This window comes from Pinus tabuliformis, chromosome 1_1 (genome assembly GCF_031772625.1).
Source record: "Pinus tabuliformis cultivar Carrire ecotype Pingquan chromosome 1_1, CPIR1, whole genome shotgun sequence".
NCBI lineage: Eukaryota > Viridiplantae > Streptophyta > Pinopsida > Pinales > Pinaceae > Pinus > Pinus tabuliformis.
The window spans coordinates 550,636,689-550,658,147 of NC_142297.1; the positions used below are offsets into that span (position 1 = coordinate 550,636,689).

At 38.1% G+C, this 21,459-nt stretch overlaps 1 protein-coding gene across 1 annotated transcript; it reads left to right on the forward strand.

Moving 5' to 3' along the window:
• The first annotated feature begins 19,490 nt into the window (after window positions 1–19,490).
• On the forward strand, window positions 19,491–20,045 carry LOC149214309 (putative 2' cyclic ADP-D-ribose synthase BdTIR). The gene has a single exon (XM_089389358.1). The coding sequence runs from the start codon at window positions 19,491–19,493 to the stop codon at window positions 20,043–20,045; it is 555 nt and encodes a 184-aa protein (XP_089245484.1).
• Window positions 20,046–21,459: the final 1,414 nt, after the last annotated feature.

Consider the following 21,459-nt stretch of genomic DNA (forward strand, 5'->3'; position numbering starts at 1 on the left):
AAGCAGGAATGTTAACTATAGAGAACATTGGTTATTGCTTCCTCGTTCCCAGATTGATTGTCTTGTTCCAATTTGATTTCAGTTGCATCAATCTCTAGAGGAATGAGTTATTGCTACTGTATCCTCGATTGATGGTTGTTTGAGTGAATGATTTAGTTTAGAACATTTCAGTTTCTTGCTGTTCTGATTATATTTTGTTTCAAGCATTCATTTACTTTTGCATTTTAAGCACTATACTGCAAAACATTACTCTTGAGTAAATAGCCGCCTCAAACTGAGTACACTCTTGAAATAAAAAGTCGTCCCTGGGTTGACAATTAATGTGAAGATAAATAGGAGTTAAAAAAACACCTTTTATCGCCCAACAATTGATAAGTGAGGGAGAGCCTTCAGGCTCTGCTCCATCCTCATCATCTTAGACTATTAGGGAGCATGAGGCTCATTGTTAGCTGCTCATGGTAGTGAGTTTCGAAACACTTTGAGCAGGCATTTAGGGGTGAGATGACACAGGTTGACAGACAACATGTAGTGGACAATCATGACAATGTATGGGGCATGAGTTCTTGTGGAGGCGATGCATGGTTGGATTAGCTACCCAACTAATCACCGACATGAGGGGTACCAGCACATGATTCCTTGCAGAATAGTGGCATATCTATGGCGTGAAGGAGGTTGAGTAGTGGACATCTGGACTACCCATATACACAGTTGTGTGGATGATATCTTGGTGACAGATGGTTGCTAGGATGGAAGATTGTCAAGGACGACAATGACTTCAGGTGGAGGAGAATGTAACGCCCCCGAGCTGCAGGTGACACAACAAGGGCGACGAGTTAGGGAGCAGCAGTGCGGTGGGGAGAAAATGCGAAAATAACCAAGTTTTTTGGGTCGTTTAGTTTATAGACCAATGTGCGATCCCAGTGAGCCAACGGGCGGGCAAGAACAACCAAATGAGGAGACACGACGATGGAGAGATGGGTTGGCCGAAGGGCTAGCTAGCGTGTGGAGAGGAATTAAAATGGCGAAGTATGGTGGGTCGGCCAGGCATGAGGACATGATGGTTCATGGAGGGCAAACAATATATATGGGCGAGTTTAACATTTGGCTAAGGCATTCATCCAAGGGTAAACGCACAAGTATCCAAGGCATGGAGAAAGGTGAAGTGTGAAGAGTTGGAGTCTGAAACCAAGGCGTAGTGCAGGCGATCGAGGGCCGAAGCACTCACGCCAAAACGGAGGAAGTGCGAGCTAAGACACAGGTCGAAGCGCAGTTGAACGAGTCAGGGCGCAGGGCGAGGGCGCGGGTGGACACACACGCACACGGGTTGCTGAACGAGCCGAGGGCGCGGTAGGGTGTTCATTCGAGGGTGTGGCGGGGCGTCCGGGCGAACGATGAGTCGGGCGAAGGCGAGGCAGGGCATCCGGCTGAATGGTCGGTTGAAACGTCGGGTGAGGGAACGGTAGGGCATCTGAGTGAACGCCGGGCGAGGGCGCGGTAGGGCATCCGAGTGAACGCTGGGCGAGGGCGCGGTAGGGCATCTGGCCGAATGGCAGGTCGAACAGAGGGCACGACAGGGCATACGGGTGAACGACACGTTCGGGCAAAAACGTGCGACGATGAACGGTGAACAAAGGGTGAGTTGGTGAAACGAGCCCAGGTCGAAGGGCGAGTTGGTGAAACGCGCCTGGGTCGAACGAAATGAAAGATCGTGCGACGGTTGAAGGCGTTGGCAAATGGGCGAACCGTGCATGAGGCGAACAAGCTAAACGACAGTTCAGACGACTTTGCCCAGGGCCAGGCAAGGCTGCACGACAGGTGCAGAAAGTGAATTTGTATAAGTGTAAAGGTGCAATTTGGGGTTTCCCTTGGATGTAAACTTGTATGTAATTCTGAATATTAACATTATTGATACAGGCAGACTCACAATTGCAGGGAGTTGCCCCTCCCATGATAATATGTTGTGCACTTGAATGGTAATGATGTAAATATGATAAATAGTATATGAATGTTTCCGTTGTGTTTAAAGATGAATATGCTTAGCTGTTGAAAAATAAACTAAGTATCGTAAGTAGGCGTAGTCCACGATCGTTAGTATTGTTAAAAAGAAAAAGGTCGGTGGTGCCACACCTCCTATAGTGTGGTTGGAAGAGTACCGTCAATATAGGGGCGTGACAACAAGTGTCTTGTTGAAGTAGACACTAAAAATTGTATAATAATGCACGATCACCTTGGAAACTTTGGCAAAACTTTGGCGAAGAGAGAGCCTTGCATTCACCTTTGGCGCTCGACAAACAAGGTTTCTCCCTTTGTGTCCCACCGACCACCGATCATCTGTAAGTGTTTGAAGCTTAACATTTTGTCGTGTTTTGAAATTTAAGATCAAAGAAATGGAATTTCACGTTGTGATTTCTGAAACTTTGCAATGATGGCAATCTTTTTATTCTAACTGTTTCGGAGAACAATTTAGGTGCGTGGAACTACGATGGTTCAACGAAATTTTGGCGAATCATTCACAGAATCTGTGCAGAGTAGGAAGTGTTTTGTTGATATGAGCAGGTTGCAACTGTTGAGGGTTAACGATGATTGTTTGAGAAACATATCCAATGTGCTGACATGCTCAAGTCTTCTGTGGCTTTGCTGGAATGACTATCCCTACCCTTCTCTACCTTCCTAGATTCCGACAAAAAATTGAAGAGTTTTAGAACTACCTAATGACATTTGCCAAGTGCAGGAATTAGATGACAGTTCTGCAATGTTGAACTCATGCCAGTTGGAAACATTGTGGGACAGAGAAAATGAAGTACATGTGTTTTTTTTTTAAGTTTTCTTTTTAAATATAAAAAAATAATTGAATAAAGTATAAATAAATTATTGAGCGCATGAAACTTTCCACCATTTCACCTTGCAAGGTACAACCTTTGATCATCAATTAATTTCAACGTAAAATATATGATAACCACACAAATTGAAATGTATCTATTTTGTAATTTTCGAAAATATTAAATATTATATAATATATTAATGATCTTGCCACCTTGCAAGTCTTCTGGAAGAAAGTACAACCTTTGATTATTAATTAATTTCAACGTAAAATATATGATAACCACACAAATTGAAACGTATCTAGTTTGTAATTTTCGACAAATATTAAGTATTATATGATATATTAATGATCGGTTTGCTGTCTTTTCATAGTCTCCTTGAATATCACATTTTTTTTATTAGTCCCTGTCGGGGACTATAAGCGATCGATAGATCGCTGACTTTGGGTTGACCAACAGGATTTTTGCAAATATTTGTGATTTTTCCTAAGTCGAACTAAGGTTTACGAGGCGGAAGGGATTGGGGGTCTTATTACGCGCTTCGCATGGATCGAGGCGAATGGCACGTGGCACGCGTGAGGGGCACGTGGTTGCATGCGCTCTGGTGGTCTGATCGGTGGCCAGGTGTCCCTCCTCGAGATGCTGGAATGTTCGGCTTGGGTTTTACTGTCTTCGCGGCATTTGGATTGGTATTGTTACTTGCTTGTTTAGCTCTGCAGTTTGTGCGATTTTTCGTCTGCGGTGGAGTTCCTGCCTGCTCGGGTATTGTTACTTGCTTGTTTAGCTCTGCAGTCTGTGCGATTTTTCGTCTGCGGTGGAGTTTCTTGCCTGCTCGGTGTGGCTTTGGTAAGTTCGGCTACTGTATGGCGTTCTGGTTAAATATTGAGGGTTTCTGTTACCTGCATGCAAGAGTCCATGGTTATTTGAGCATTATAAGTTAATGGCATTCTGGTTGAATACTGAGGGTTTGTCTTAGCTGCATGGGTTTTATGGAAATTTCGGTAAATGTCTGCTCCAGGTCCGGCTTGTATGTCTGCAGCCTGGGAAGCAGAAGAATCAATAATAAAACTCTGCTGAATTCAAACCCTCGGCAAAGAAAAAACCCACAAACGCCCTGCTGCCTACCCTTCCTAATAAGGGACATTCCCCTCTGTGGATGGACCCAATCGCCCTTTATACAAGGGCTTCTGTGTATCTGACCCTTTAATTTTAGGACACGCCCGGCATATCTTCAAAGGTTGCAGACCAGAGAATTTCGTGGAATCTGAGACACCGCGATGGCTTTGGTGGAGAACAATGTGAGCGTCGAAGGGGCGAGTTACGGAAATCGAACCCCTGATCTCTCCCAAGATGAAAAGAACGACGGATTCAATGGCGACATGCGGGGGCTTGTAGATTTGCTCTCCAAACTGAATCCTTTAGCCGAGGAGTTCATTCCTCAGCCTCACAGGTCGCTTTCTTTTATTTTTAATGGCAATGGCAGCTTCGCTAATAACGGCAGGAGGGTAAGATTTGTATATCATTTTCCTCTTTGATCTGCATGGAATTTTGCATTTTTCTGGGGGATATCGCATTGCAATTTCTGAGTGATGTTTAATGTTAAAAAAAAACAAGTGCAAGGGTAGTTAATACTAGATACTGAAAAATTAAAAAAGGGTGTTTTAATTTCACATTCACGACGCTTCTTATTGTATTTCCTGGGTGATTTTGATGGTATTTATATGCCTTACAAGTCAGGGGTAGCTGTAATTTTCTAGAAGTAAAATTTCCTGGGTGATTTTGATGGTATTTATATGCCTTACAAGTCAGGGGTAGCTGTAATTTTCTAGAAGTAAAATTTTCGGAAAATAAATTCACATTCACAATAATTGTGAAACAATAATGGCTTATAAAGTGCTACATGTATCAAAAGCTTCAACTTTCTCCAAGTTGGCTATGGGGAGGTATAGTCCTCATTTTGGGACTAATATTACTTAAACATGCTTGCGTGTTTCGTGTGTTCCCTTGTTGTCTATATGATGTCTGCTTGATCTGTAATTTTACTGAAAATCAAAATGGCATATCTCATAAATTTGCAAGCTTACATTGCAACATTGTTGAAAATCAAAATGACATATTCCTGGTTGAGGATTTGATTCACTACTCGCCAACATAACGAACTCCTGCATTTTCAAACTTGTAAAGATCAAAATGGCACAACCCTTGTTAAGGATTTCATATGTGGCTAATATGATTATCTCCTAAATTCACAAGCATTTTGTAAAAATCAAAGTATTTCATTCCAAGCTAATATGATTATCTCCTAAATTCTCAAGCTTTCAGTAAAATCAAAGTGGCATATCCTTACACTTGTTAAGGATTTCATTACAAATTAATACGATTATCTCCTAAATTTGCAAGCTGAGTAGAAATCAAAGTGGCGTATCCTTTCGAGGATTTCGTACTGTGGCATTATGATTATCCTCTATCTGTTACTTTATTTTTATTCTTCTCCTATCTGTCACTTCAGTTTGAATCTTCTGCTGCATTGTTGACGTTCTGTTTTACTTGGTGGTGCATCAGAAGAAAAACAGCTTCAATCAGGGTAAAAGGAGGCTCAACGGTAGGAACATCAGGGCTCAACAGGAGGACAGCGTTAGAAGAACAGTTTATATTTGTGATATTGATCAGCAGGTAAGTGAATTCATGGCAGAAATTAGGGAAACAATAATTTTCAATAACATTGCATCTGTTGTATCAAGACAACTTCCAGTAACAACACCTTTATCGTATTAACGTTTTCTTAACCGGAATTTTAAAACTGGTATGAGTATTATGTCAGGATGAATTTGAGTAGCAGAATGCCGAGCACTAAATATCCTCTGGGATGTTTGGTGATCCATCTTTCTCCCATGCATGTGCTGGCCCGTCTAGGTGCCGAAGGGCATTGTTTAACTTGTTTTCTTGGTTATGCAAGGCCCATGTTTAACTTCTCTTCTTGGATATGTATGTCACTCACTTGGAAGGCTATTTTTGCTTTTCAAGCCACGTATACACCTCAATGTCACCTCCCAAATCATACGCAGTGTCTTCATTTGAAAGTTATAAGAGAATTTGGGATTTCAATGGCACCATAGGCGCTTTGTTGTATTGAATTTAATTTATGGTGCAGTGGGGGATTAATTCCTGGTTTTGAGAGTTATCTGAACATGACAATGGATAGAAACACACTCAAAATTTAGTGTAGGACTATTGGTGCCAGTGGTTCCCTTTCATTGCCCTATAATTAGACTTGTCAATGTTTACTGAAAATAATACTGGTATATATATAGGCAACCGACATATGCGGGATTGCAAAATCATAGATAATTTCGAGTGAAGTTTTGTCAATTGTTATCAAGTCACACTAATGACTCTTCTGGATACTGCAAAATTAGGTGACAGAAGAGCGGCTTGCAACACTGTTTATCAATTGCGGACAGGTAATTCTCCATTTATATGCTTTACATCACTATCCTTGTTTATTTAATCATTTTCTCCTTCAAGCACCAGACTGAAAATTTTCCAGGGAGTTAAAATTTAATGGGTTCTTTTTTCTTGATAGTTTTGTGCTCTTAAGGTGGTAGGGATTGTATCATATTCTGTAATATATTGTGTTGCAGAATTAGAATAATTTTGGTTGGCTTTTCACTTAAGAAAATTGGATGTCAATATTCTGTCTTGTTTGGAGGGCCTTGTTGGGGGTGTGTGGTTTCGATCTGCATTTTTGCTTATAATTCTGGCCCTGTATCAAACAAGAATAAGCTTCAAATGTATGAAGCACATTCATCAAGATGTGCTCAACATTGGTGAATTGAGCAAAAATTCAAGTTCTGTAGTCCTTATGGCTTTTAATCTTGTAACAGGGATGCATACATCATAATGTGTTCTGTGGAAGAATCTTATATGTTCTGCATGTCGGAAGGTTAGATCATGGCTATAATGGACTCCCTAGTGTTTCATAATAAAAGTGTTTGCATTTCCAACCATGAGTGGGTTGTTGTGGTATAGTTAGAAATCAAATTCCAACCACATGTTAATGAAGGTAATGTCATAATTGATTTGTTCTCTCACATTTCCCCTATATGACTATAAGGAATCTTGAACCAAATATTCTTGTGCACTCTTTATTAACAATGAACCCAAGATTGAATTTTATGAACCTATACAGTAATATTTGCAATAACAATATCCCCCTTTTTGGAAAAGCCTTCAATAGTGGGGGCATAGAAATTTCCTTCTTTATGTCAATGCTTTAATTATTTGAGATTTGTTACTTTGCGATGATCCATATCGATCGAAATGTAGAAAGAAACAATCATTGGAGCACCTCAATACTTTGGTCATCCACTTATACAAGTGAACTTTAGATTTCAACGATGATGTCCATATTACTAAGAATCTCGTTCTTGCTTGGTTAGAGGCCAAGAATTTGCATTATTTACTTCCATCACTACATGTAGAAGTCACTAGTGGAACTTGGAAGTAGTCACTAACAGGTGAGTGTGATGGTTCATAAGCATGCAATGAGCTAGCTACAAGCTTGATTAACCACAGTTTGATTCCAAATTATGATTGTACAGACAGAAGTGAGGTGCATTCTACATTACTGAGACATGTAATGTGTGTAACATGCATACAACTAAAATGAAATTCCTGATGACATCCGAAATCTAGTTTAAAAAAAAAGGGCCAGTATAAAAAGTGAAAGAAAAGAACCAACATAGATCCTTCTTAACCCTAAATATTTTAAGTGCTGAGAGATTTGCATGGGGGTTTGTTTATATCGTTCTTTGTGCTTAATAGATCTAGGGTTAAGATGAATCTATGCTGGTTTAAAATAAAATGGTACAAATAACTGGAATAGATTAAGGCTAAGATGATGCAAAAGTAGGCTAAGAGACAATTCTCAAATGGATGCCCCACAGAGGGTGTTGGCTAAAAATTAAAATTGCTCCATGTCAGCAAGCCCATGGGTGCTCTTTTTAGATAGTTACATATTTGCAGGAGGGTGCCTAGGACAGGGAAGTAGCATGTATAATATCCATATTTTTATCACACAACATCTTTTATTTTTTGGCTTGAATCAGGGATACATTCCCCCCCCCCAGCCCACTTCCGAATCTATCTGTATATACTGGGATTGGGTCACGATGGATTATCACTTCTGGGGCGCATGTTACTCCAAGGATTCCTATGTAAAATACAAGTGCTCCATTTACTGGGAATTGAACCTGGGCCAGCAGTGGAAAACTCCCACCCGTCAACTTTGGACCACAGCTCAGCCAACACTTTAGATAATATATGTTGCATTGTTACTCAATTTCTGTTTTGTCATTTATTTTGATCTTTCGCATGTACATTTACAGTGTCTTTTGGCATTAATCACGAGGGTGCCCTCTTTCATAGTTACTGCATATATCATGCATATTTAGGAAGTAACATGCATTTATATGGCATTATTTTGCAATGAGCCCTGCATTGAAGTGGAGAGATATACGACCCCAAACTTGTGTTGTATATTACAGGAATGTAGAATTACATTCATGATGGTGGCATGCATTAAATAGCCTCTGGCCTCACATGGTTTCCAATTTACAAAGCACAAAGTACACAATGACTGATATACATTTCCGGTAGCTTCCACTCATTCCATTGGTATTCTTGCTCGGACTCAATGCTGAATTTCAAACCAGTAAGTTTATCTGAACCCATTTCATTTTTTATATAATTTGAAGTCCAAACCTTATTTCAGAAGTTTATGACTTTGTAGGTTCATGGTTTTGATCTCTCCTTGTGCATTGCCATGTTTAACTAGTTAGCGTGAATATGAAGTTTGATGACACATACAGTTCTGTAACCAGTAATAGGATTGCATGTGATAAAGTACCTTTGAACAACTTGATCTTATTTTGAAATTTTGTTGTCTAATTAGCAGCACTGCTGCAATGACTTCTGAAATGAAGCACCGAACAACTGCCAATATTAGAATATTACCAAGAGAACGCCTTGCTCAGTGTGCTTTCGAAACTAATCAGTTGGTTCAGGTATATACAATACTGAGTTTCTAATAAATTGTTTTTTCAAATTAAAACAGATCTCGTCAAGATTGGAAAACTGGAACAAGCCATGTTAGAGATCTGTTTTACTCTTATACAGCTATAAGTATTGCAGAAGAAGCCTTAGTTCACATAACTCCTTAACATGTTTTCTCTCAAATATGTTCTCTCTTCAATTTACAATGTTATCATTTTATTCTAACTAACTGTTTGTTCTATAGATTACAAAATGCAGGAACATGCTGGCCTTCACGTCCAGAACAAATGCAAAAGTAATATGAATATGGTTCTGCATTTTCATGTTTAGCTAGTTAGCATGAATCTGAAGTTTGATGGCAGATACAGTTCTCTAACCAGTAATAGCATTGCATATGATAAAATACCTTTCAGCAGCTTGATCTTATTTTGAAATTGTGTTGTCTAATTGGCAGGGGTGCTGCACTGACTTCTGATATGAGGCACACAACAACTACCAATATTAGGGTATTACAAAGAGGAGAGCTTCCTCGGTGTGCTTTCGAAACTGATCACTTGGTTCAGGTATATACAATACTCACTTTCTAATAAATTGATTTTGCAAATCAAAAAAGATCTTGTCAACATTGCAAAGCTGCAACAAGCCATGTTAGGCATGTGTTTTAGTCTTATACAGCTTTAGTCAATCAAATACTCCTTTTAATCTTAAATAAAGTACGTTCGAATAGCTTGATCTTATTTTGAAATTTTGTTCTCTAATTAGCAGCACTGCTGCAGTGAATTATGAAATGATGCATACAACAACTGCCAATATTAGAATATTGCCAAGAGAACAGCTTCCTCGGTGTGCTTTCGAAACTGATCAGTTGGTTCAGGTATACACAATACTGAGTTTCTAATAAATTGTTTTTGCAAATTAAAAGAGATGTTGTCAAGATTGGAAACCTGGAACAAGCCATGTTAGAGATCTGTTTTACTCTTATACAACTTTAGTCAATCAAATACTCTTTTTAATGTTAAACAAGCTTTTGACACATTGTACATGATATAAGGATTGCACAAGAAACCTTAGTTCACATAACTCCTTAACATGTTTTCTCTCAAATATGTCCTCTCTTCAATTTACAATGTTATCATTTTATTCTAACCAACTATTTGTTCTACAGATTACAAAATGCAGGAACATGCTGCCCTTCACATCCAGAACAAATGCAAAAGTAATATGAATATGGTTCTGCATTGTCATGTTTAGCTAGTTAGCATGAATCTGAAGTTTGATCGCAGATACAGTTCTGTAACGAGTAATAACATTGCATATGATAAAATACCTTTCAACAGCTTGATCTTATTTTGAAATTGTGTTGTTCCCTGCTCACATAAGGCAAGTACAATCTGCAAGTATTTGATGCTTCTTTTTGTTTGCAAGTATTTCAAGTTTTTTTGCAAATACCATATCCAGACATCTTTGTTTTATTTATGGATCAAGATATTATTAGATGCAAAATTGAATTGAGATGTTTTAGGTTACACTTCCATGTTATTTCAATCTTGCATAATTTGAGTATTGTTTTGACTCAACTAGTTTATTTGCATGAGCAACTGCAGTTGATGATATAAAGTGCAGCTCGTGAGAGAGCATCATGATGATGTCACATGTTTTTATTCTTTCCCAAATATTTCTGTTAACTTACCTAAGTTGTCAAATTTTTCCATCACATGGAGCACCACATCAAATTCTGTTGGATTCGGATATAGATACAAATGACTTTTTTGCAATTCTTTATCTTCTAAAATAGAACCGGTCAGAGTTCAACGTGAAAGTACGTTTATTTTGTGCTTCAGTTGGTTTTTCATATATGTCTCTAAAACTTTCCTATGTGTTAGTCTGGATTCTGTGTGCATTCTGTTTTAGTTTAATTGCATTCATTTGACTCGAGAATAAAAAAAGAAAGATCATGACACATAATTATTTAGAAATAATAAATAAAATGATGCAAGCTTTTAAAATAAGCATGATAAAGAATGTCCAAGCAGTAAGTTTACCTCAACCCATTTCATTTTTTATATGATTTGAAGTGCACTTCACACACAGTGTCGTGTATGCAGAAGCTACCTTTGGAGTACTTCGGCAAGGGGACTTAAACCTTTTTATGAAACCCGTGCCTAAAATTTCCAGTCGGTTGTTTGCATTTTGTTGCACCATTTTGCCCCTTTGTTCTATACTAAAACAATGCCAATCTCATAATTGCCTACATCCTCAGCATTGTGCAATATGTTCAGCCAATGTTTCTATTAGATCTCATTGAAAAGCATGTGCTGCAAGCCTTGTTCCAGAAGTTTATGGCTTTGTAGCCTCACACTTTTGATCTCTCCTTCTGCATTCTCATGTTTAGCTAGTTAGCGTGAATCTGAAGTTTGATCGCAGATACAGTTCTATAACCAGTAATAGGATTGCATATGATAAAGTACGTTTCAGCAACTTGATCTTATTTTGAAATTGTGTTGTCTAATTGGCAGGGGTGCTGCACTGACTTCTGATATGAGGCACACAACAGCTGCCAATATTAGAATATTACAAAGAGAACAGCTTCCTCGGTGTGTTTTCGAAACTGATCAGTTGGTTCAGGTATGTACAATACTCACTTTCTAATAAATTGTTTTTGCAAATCAAAAGAGATCTCGTCAACATTGCAAAGCTGCAACAAGCCATCTTAGGCATGTGTTTTAGTCTTATACAACTTTAGTCAACAAAGCAACCTTTCGTTCTAGGAGTAAACAAGTGCACCCATTTTGTATGCAGTTCTTGATCTCCCTCCGACATTTTCCGACATTTGCCAACAATTCGTCTACTGTCCCTCTATTGCTACTTTTTGATTTTGATTTCTTAGAACAAAAGCAGATTCCTTGCTGCAATTAAATTTCTATTTAAGATAATTAACCATAAATCTGTCTGCAAACACCAACCCCTGTAGTACTAACTATATGCTTTGTTTCAAAATTCAGTCAAATCGTAATATAAATAGTATTGGCAATTTCTCTGAGTTTGAGGACCCAATTCTTCGTCAACGGACTTCTGCCACATTTGAAAGGTACACAACATTTGCAAAATTTTGTCAATTGTTGCTATCATGGTGGTTTTGCTGATCACTATTTCTGTACTAATGTCCCTGGCATTGTATATCACCTTTGGCAGTGTGACAACAGCTGGTGAGCTTATCACAAAAACTACAGTTGAAGTTGTAACATCTGAACGCACAGTTGCAGCCATTCTAGGAAAGTCTGGAAATGATCTTGTTAAAATTCAGCAGCTAAGCTGGTACAAAGAAGCATAAATTTCTGCAAATTCCATGGGATCCCCTTCAACTGAAATTTTTGAAACATGGAGACTTGGAATGAAGTGCTGTCATTGCTGACAAAATGACATTGTATTGACAGAATGACAAAATGTTACATCACAAATCCTATGTTCTTAAATGATCATCTTGTATTTGAACATTCATCTAGTGGAATGTTGCATTAATTATTAGTTGATAAAAATTGGCATTGGTAGTTTTTATTTTGTCTCTATGGCTCTTGATTCATTATGCTAATGTTTAATAAATTAGACTCTTTATGTGTTATATATTTGATTTTATGTAGAAAATCAATGTTATAATTCAATTTGAACAAGTTTCATAAATATAAATTACTATCTACTATATTTAGTTGAAATCATTTATCTAATATTTGGGTTTGTTTGTTTCTAATATTTGATAGCAATGTTGGTCATGCTTTACCATCATTCACCATTTTCTATCTACTATATTTAGTTACTTGAACTCATTTATTTAATAGTTGGGTTTGTTTATTTTTAATATTTGTTAACTACATTGGGCACGCTTTACCATCATTCACCATTTTAATGATGATTGACCATTTTGACCATGGATTAGCGAGATGACCATGCATTAGCATCACAACCATGTTAATTGTGATTAAACACTTTTTACTATTATTAATCATGATAGACATGCCAATTATAATTAAATTTAAATATCTCTGATCCAATATAAAAATATTATTATTATTTGTTTTTATTTAATTATAATATCACACTCTATCTTTGATGTTTAAATAAATAATGCATTTTATGATTTAAATTACCCATATAATATTAAATACTGGTTATCTATTCATATTTAATTATAAGTATTAAATTATTTATAGTTTTAACTAAGTATAAATTTCCTATAATATTTTTATTATTCAGTATTCATAATGGAAAGATTACACTTCCAATCACAAAGAAATAAAATTCCTTGAATAAAAAGATTCCCACATTGAAATGAACTTTTATGTATTTTTACTTACTCTAGGCTTGGTCGAAACCCTGCCCGACGGGAGCGAGGAGTAGCAGAGAGGAGGAGAACAATGGTGAGCGGATCAGGAATCTGCGCGAAGGAGGTGGTGGTGGATGAGCGCCACCATATGCTTGGCCGCCTCGCTTCTATACTGGCCAAGGAGCTTCTCCATGGTCAGCGAGTGGTATACATTTCTTCGCTCGCCCTTCTCAAAATGCTCAAACACGGTTTTCATCCCAACGAGTTCTCCTTTGGCAGCATTCTTCCAGCGTGCTCGGATCCGGCTGCGGCGAAGGAAATCCAGGGACAAATAGCTACTGGTGGATTTGAACAAAACGTCATCCTGGAGAATACCCTCGTGGATATATTCGCAAAATGTGGGAGCATTGAGAATGCACGTCATGCGTTTGACAAAATACCTCAACCAGACGTTGTCTCCTGGATGACTTTGATTGCAGGATATTTACAGAATGGGTGTGTTGGTGAAGCCCTGGATCTCTTTCAGACAATTCCCCAGAGAACTGGGTTCTCTTGGACAGCCACAATCTCAGGATATGTGCAAAATGGCCATGGTGGAGAGGCACTGGAACTTTTTCGGCAAATGCAGCTTACAGGTGGCATGGAGATCCATGAACAGACCACTAACAGTGGGCTTCTTCAGTACGATGTCTTTGTGGAGAATACCCTTGAAGAGTATGGAAAATTTGGCAGCATAGGGAATGCATGCATTGTGTTTGGTAAAATTCGCCAGCGAAATGTTATTTCCTGGACGGTAATGATGGCTGGATTTGCAAAAAATGGATGTATTGATGAGGCTTTCAAACTGTTTCAGGAAATGCCTGTGAAAAATGTGATTTCTTGGACAGTGCTAATAGCTGGATGCGCTGACAAGGCTAAAAGGAAAAACGCTTCCGGGCTCTGCGACGTGGGTTCCTATTCGGCGGACATGGCTTCCTCGAATTCGAAAAGTAAAAGCCTGCAAAGGGAAGGCGAGAAGAAGCAAAGGCGGCGGAGGCAGCAACACCAGCCATCGCAAGCGAAACGCCGCAGAGACATGCGGGAGGATGAAGGCGAGAAAAACAGGAACGCGGAATTCATAAGCAGAGTCTCAGTAACGCAAGCAGCAGTCGGTGCAGAGGCGTTTAAAGGGCTGAACATACTCGATTTCAAGAATGCGACCCTTATGAAGTGCCTGCCTTGGACTGACAAACCCGGCATATGGAGTTATAAACCCTGCGTTCGAGAAGAGGATCTGGAGGACGAGTCATTTCAAATCTGCAGGGGAAGGCGAATCCCTGATCTCTCTGACACATTTCAGATCCAAATCAGGGTCATCTCAGGCAAAACCCAGCTACAGTGGGTAAGCTCATCGGATTTAGTGCAGAACCTCAAACATGCTTTGGAACTCAAGCTGGGGATACCTTCTGCAGCTCAACGACTCATACACGAAGGTAAACAACTCGAGGATCTCTTCCCCATTTCTTTTTACAGTATTAAGAGAAATTCCTCCATTATTCTGGCCCTTCGTTTGAGAGGAGGAGCTGTAGGACAGTCTTCTTCAGCGAAGGCATTTTCATACAAAGATGCTGTCCATGCCCAAGAGCGAGAGAAAACAACGACACAAGCTCAGCACCCCAAACCTTTTCTGGTGGACAAACTGGAGGAAACCCCCTCCATTGAAATAACTCACCCTTCACTGGACGAGCAAACCCAACAGTATGTAGAGCTTGGAATCATTTGCAGGTTCAATGGGCTATGGCCACGCACAACAGATCTCTACCAGTGGATTCACTCTAACTAGACCAACAATTGTAAGGTTCTATTATGCTCAAAGGGCTTTTTCATTACAGTGTTTGCTTTTGAGGAGGACTACCAAAAAGCCTTAAAAGCAGGGCCATGGTTCTGGGGCTCAGCAGGTTTATTCCTCACCCCCTGGTTCCCAGATTTCGATCCATCTACAGCAATCATCACCAGGCTCCCAATCTGGGTCAGACTTCCTAATCTACCGGCGAATCTATGGCACTTCGCTGTATTCCAAGGGATCAGAAACTCCCTTGGCCGCTTCCTAGACACTGATACTTCTAGAGGGGAAAAGGGTATATATACCTATGCCAGAATTTGTGCAGAAATAGACATGAGCAAAGGTCTTCCTGACAAGATCAATCTCAAAATTGGAGACTTCATCTGGACTCAGAACCTGGACTACGAGAACACCGCTTTTCGCTGCCGCAACTGTCAAAACATAGGGCACCTTCAGAGCTCTTGTCCTTCAATACCAGCCCAAAAAAAAAAGACCAACACTAAGAAGAAATCCAAAAGCTGGAAGCCGCATGACCCCCCGCCCATGGATGATTTTGATCTCAGCTCAGATGAAGAGGAAGAGAATGAGGAAGGAGAGGCAGCAAAGAAGACACAGGATCCGCCCTCGGCTGAGCCTGAAAATCTGTCAATCCAACCAACTTCTCAGAAAAGAAATCATGAATCCTCTTCCTCGGATTCAGACAAGGAAATCTCTCAGTCTGCCCAGCTTAGTTTGCAAATCTTGCCAGCTCAGCGGTCCCCTACTGAATGGGTCAAAGTTGGCAAAAAGAAAGGGAAAAAAGGCCGCATAGAGGACTCTTCCCATGTTGGGTAGATTCCTATGCTTGGCTTCTGCTCCTCTGTTCTCCAGTTACTTCTTGATCATCTCTTCTCTCTCTCTCTGATTCTAGGAGCCGAGGTGGATAGCACATCCTTTCCGGCTGCCTGTGTTTTTCCTGTGAACAGATTCAGCTGCACAGTTTTTTTGTTTGAGGGTTGCCCTGACACCCTTAGAGGTTAACACCTCTTTGTACATATTTTTATCTTTCTAATACATTAGTCTAGCCTTTACTCAGAAAAAAAAAAAAAAAAAAAAAAAAAAAAAAAAAAAAAAAAAAAAAAAAAAACTTTTATGTATTTTTTAAAACAGTATTAATTGAATATGATTTTCATAATTTATAACATGTAATATCATTTCTCCCAGTTGTATTAACCTGCAATAATTAGCTTATGCCAAGGTAAGTCTTTCTTGTCACCAGGTATAAAGTTTAATAACATAATAAGTTTTAAAAAATCAAGCTGTCAAAACATTATTTCTAACTAATAAATAGAGTAATTTGAAGTGGTATAGTCAATCTCCATTCTTTTATTATTTTCAATTATAGCATTTTTCGTCATTCTATATGTCATCATACCTGCTATGCTTATGTTATGCCAAATAAATGAATTATATTAAACTATACTCCCTAATTAAGATAATCACAAAATAGAAAAACAACTATGTTTAATGGCATCTGTTTATCTGTGACGTAAGTCCTTTCATCATACTTCGAAAAAATTTCAATAAAAAACTAACTTACTTAAATGGAACACAGATATTGCAGAAAGCAAGAGTATACAACACCAAAAGATAATGAATTTTTTCTTGCAGATCATGATCAATTTACATTTCAACTCGTAAAGTTTAAATGTTTTTTTAATTTTAATCTGTTTATTTTAGTTTTTAATTTATAAAATAAACTTATCAAAATTACTTTGCTATTGTACTTAGATGCTATATTTACTAACCCAAAACTATAAAAACACCAAAAGTCATGTCCTTTTGCATCACAACAAATTATTAATTAAATACAACAAATTACTAATTAGAAATTAGATGCAGGGTTTATTTTCTTTGCTAATTAGTAATTGGAAAAATTTAAAGTTCACACTAAAGTTATGATAAACAATATTTTTAAATAAATATATCTTTTGTTCTTTTGACCATGGAATAATTCCCCAATCATTGACATTAACCTGAATGGTATCACTTATGTCCAAACATGTTACTAGATATCTAATCTTTCAATCATGGGTTCAAGACTCCATAATTTTTAACTGCTTAAGTTCTTCTTTGACTTTGGAGAATGATTTATCTAAATATTGAACACTCTCCACCACAAATTTAATTAACAAATTTATATTCATAATAATGTTTATTTGCTCATTATCATTTTATGAATATTTCCATAATATTCAAATGTAAAAAAATAACAAAATTCTATGTTTTGTGCACCATGAATTCATTATTATGCATTTAAATATATTTTATACCCCGTGCTTATTAAAATACATAACTTACTTTAACACTCTCTAATTCTTCATACATTATAATGCATTATTATTACCTTTTATAGTTTTTTTCCCTCAAGTTTTCCATGATTCACTCTTAAATTTTATTACATTTTAATTATTAATCTAAACATTTTTTAAATCATGACACATTGGAAAATTACATCTAAAACTAATCTTACATTTATCACAATTCTTACTTAACAAACGCAAAGTTCATTATATTTCACTCTTTGCATAAAGTCAAAAAGTCCATACAACAATTCGCTATCCAATTCACTAAATCTTAATACAAGTAAGCATGCCTACAACACACTAGTAATGCAAACCAGCTCTGATAATAATGCAAATTAAACACAAATTAAATCTCATAATAATAACTCACCAAACTATTCTCTTAACCGAGAGAGACTAGCGCCACAACAGTGGCTCCTTGTTAATGAATCACATGCTTCTTATTCAAGGGATAAGATAAGCAACAAGTCAATTAACTTTTTCATAGTTTCTTGTAAATATTAAATTCTTATTATTTAATAAATAATATGAAAAATAGCAAGCTAATTAATTGAAATATACATAATATGTAGATGACGTTAAAAGTCAATAAGTCAATTATTAATTAATATATATAATATTTAATTAATGATTAAGTATGTAGATCAAATGAAAAAACAATGAACCAATTATTAACTCACTAACTAAACACAACATGTTTAATATTAAAAAAGAATAGAGGAACCCTATTATAAATAATTGAAAGCAGAGTTGAACTTACCTCTGCAATTTCCGAGTATTTGCGAGAGTGTACATGGAACCGGCTAATACAAACGTGCCACTTTCGTAAGTTCAAGTATTTGCGAGAGAGTGTGCGTGGAAATGGTTGATATCGCAAGTTCGAAGTCTTTGTAGGAATTTCTGAAAAGTTACACTAAAAACAATTCCGTAAAAAATGACGTTGCCTAACATTTTGGAGTATTTGGTGTAAATAATATTTGTTAATCAGAGAACCAGGGCATAACAGTCAATTGTAGGTAATCCAAAATTACAAGCTTGATTCGTGAACAGTTTTTCAAAATTACAAGCTTGATTTGTGAACAGTTTTTCAAGATACTGAATTTATTTTACATTAAAAATGAATATTAAACAAAAAAAATTCAAGATATTGAATCTATTTTACATTAAATATTAATATTAAACAACAAAATAACACAACATGATCTAATCAAAAAGCTCAGGGAGTAGAGTAGAATACACTATAGGGTGTTTTGTTAAGACACTCCGTCTTAAAAAATCATTGTTTCAAAATTTTATGGGCAAAATTTAGTGATGCTAAGGATTGTGTGGTCCAGCCTAAATGCATCTCCGGATTATTTTGACTACTTAAATACCTATGGGTTGCAGCTACTAAAGCAGGACATGGCTTTAATCTTACTGCTCACAGTACCTAAAATAACATAATCTGATAGCCTGCATCTCCCGATTATTTTGACAACTTAAATACCCATAAATTACAGCTACTAAAACAAAACATGGCTTTGACCGCTGGTCACAATATCTTTAAAAAACAAAATCTCTACAGAAACAGTACATGGCTTTGAGCGTGCTGGTCACAATTTCTTTAAAAAAACATGATCTTTAAAAAACATAATCTGAGCACAAATTAATTTACTAAATTCCAGCTAAAAAATCCAAGAATGCAAAATAATTAGACAACGCCAATTCGTTTGAGTGGGTTTCAGTTGGCTTTCCTAACCAATGATAGGAAAGAGACATAGAACACTCAGAAGAAGAGGCGGACTTCTAGATGGGAAGGGAGTAAGCAGTGCTACACGTGTTTCATCTCTACAGAGATACCCATGCCCTTTCAGTCATTCAATTTACCCCGCTCTTCATCTCATTTGCTATCACTACACAGAGATCCGTGCCATTACAGTCATTCAGAGATAGAGCACTCAGAAGAAGAGGCAGACTTAGTTGGGAAGGGAGTGCTACACGGTTTTCATCACTACACAGATACCCATGCGCTTTCAGTCATTCAATCTAGCCCCTCTCCATTTTATTTGCTACCACTACACAGATATCGGTGCACTTTCAGGCATTCAATCTGCCCTTTCTTCATCTTATTTGCGTATCCAATATTATTAATGGCTCAAAATCATACATTTGCTTCCCCTTCCTCCACCTTTTCATCGCCCAACCCCAATCACAAGTTTGATGTTTTTATAAACCATCGCGGTCCAAACGTTAAGAAAACTTTCGCCAGTCATCTGTACCGGCGCCTTCTTTTACATGGATTCCGAGTATTTCTGGACCAGCAGGAACTGCAGGAAGGGGAAAATTTAACTGTTCAAATAGAAGAGGCTATTGCAACGGCCTCTGTTCATGTAGCAATTTTCTCTATGAGATACGCCGAGTCAAATTGGTGCCTTGAGGAGCTCCAGCTGATGTTGAAGTCGAGGGCTACAATTATTCCAGTTTTCTATCATGTGAAGCCTTCCCTGCTGAGGTGGACACAGGGTAAAGAGAAAGGCAATGTGTATGCGAAAGCCCTTCGCAGCCTAGAAAAGAAGAAGACTTGGGACCCTCAAACTCACAAAATGAAGCGCAGATACGACCCCCAGACTATTGAAAACTGGACGGACGCTCTTTCTCGCGTTTCAGAGATTAGCGGTCTGGAGCTGGAGGCGTGTAACAGGTGAGAACTCAAATTTATACTGTACGAATGACTTTATGTTTGATAGAAAACACGGGCGGATTGTGCTTTTAAGACATGTTTCTCACTGCAATTCTTATTTCCACTTCTATAGCAAAGTTAATGCTATGGAGGGTACCTCTGTCAGAGTCTCACCGAGCACGGCATGGACCATACCTCATGGGCATATACCTCATGGACCATGGACCATGCATTTTCCGATAGCTCCATCTTTCCGACGTCGTCAGGCCTGACCGATTTGACTTTAAACGTACATAGTTAATGCAGTGAGTGAATGTAGTTGGTGGGAAATATACTTCAAACTTAGCTAGTCTAGTCCAGCGGGAATTTTCAAAATTTGAAATTTGAAATGAAATATGAGAGGGAGGGCAGCATGAAAATTTTGAAAATCCGCAGCAATCGCCCCTCATATTGTGTTTCAGAAAAACGAAATGTGTAGCTTGGCTTACCTTCGCGACTAACCTGCGCCAAGCCAGAACACCAACCGCTGCTACAGGTTCCGGATAACAGACATTACAATTTTATGCCTCGTACCCGTTTTGATTTCATATTTTTTAGTTTAGATCGATTGATCTGTAGCAAGATCTATGGATCCCAACTTCCACTTAAAAATTGCATGGATCGAACTCTTACCAAGTATTTGATCATACCGTGATGCATTGTTTCTTTGTGCAGGTTACCACGTCAGCTGAATTGATGACAAGAAGCTGTGAAGGTTACCGAGATTGAACCCATGATTGAAGGGCCTACTGAAGAAGAAGCTCCTGCCTGCAGTCCCACACAAGAAGTTCCCGCAGCTGAGAAAAAAGTAGATGAAAGCCCCCTATCGTAGAGAAATCTGCAGAGGAAATAACTGTAATGCTGCATGCCTCGGGGCCTGAAGCAGAATCGGCTCCGGTGGAATCCGACGAAGTGTCAAAACTCAACGATTCCACCAAAATTCCCAAACACCCCAAGCTGCAAAACGAGAGACTATTGGTCAACCATCCGCCGAGGGCGTGGGCGTTGAAGAAAAAGCTGAAGGAGCTCCCCACCGAAGAGAAGGTCGAGTTTGAGGGTAAGTCTGAAGAATAGGTTAATAAGCATGGAAGGCAAATAAATAGATCTGTGAATGTGCCAATGGTGGGTGTAATAATATGGACCATATTCAGTTTAGTTCGTAATGTATTGAGCGAGTTCATTCCAGTTTAACTCGTGGTCTCTTCTACTATTAGTTGAACAGACTAAACGATCTTGTCGACCTTTCTCTCCCATATTCAAAGTTAAGTGTGTACAACCATTTCAAAATATTGGTACCAGAGGTTGTATGACTCGTATATTTTTGGTTAAGCTCAGATGCACTGTGTGCCATACAAACTTATCATAACATTATACAAGACCTGCAATGGAGGTGGATTTTT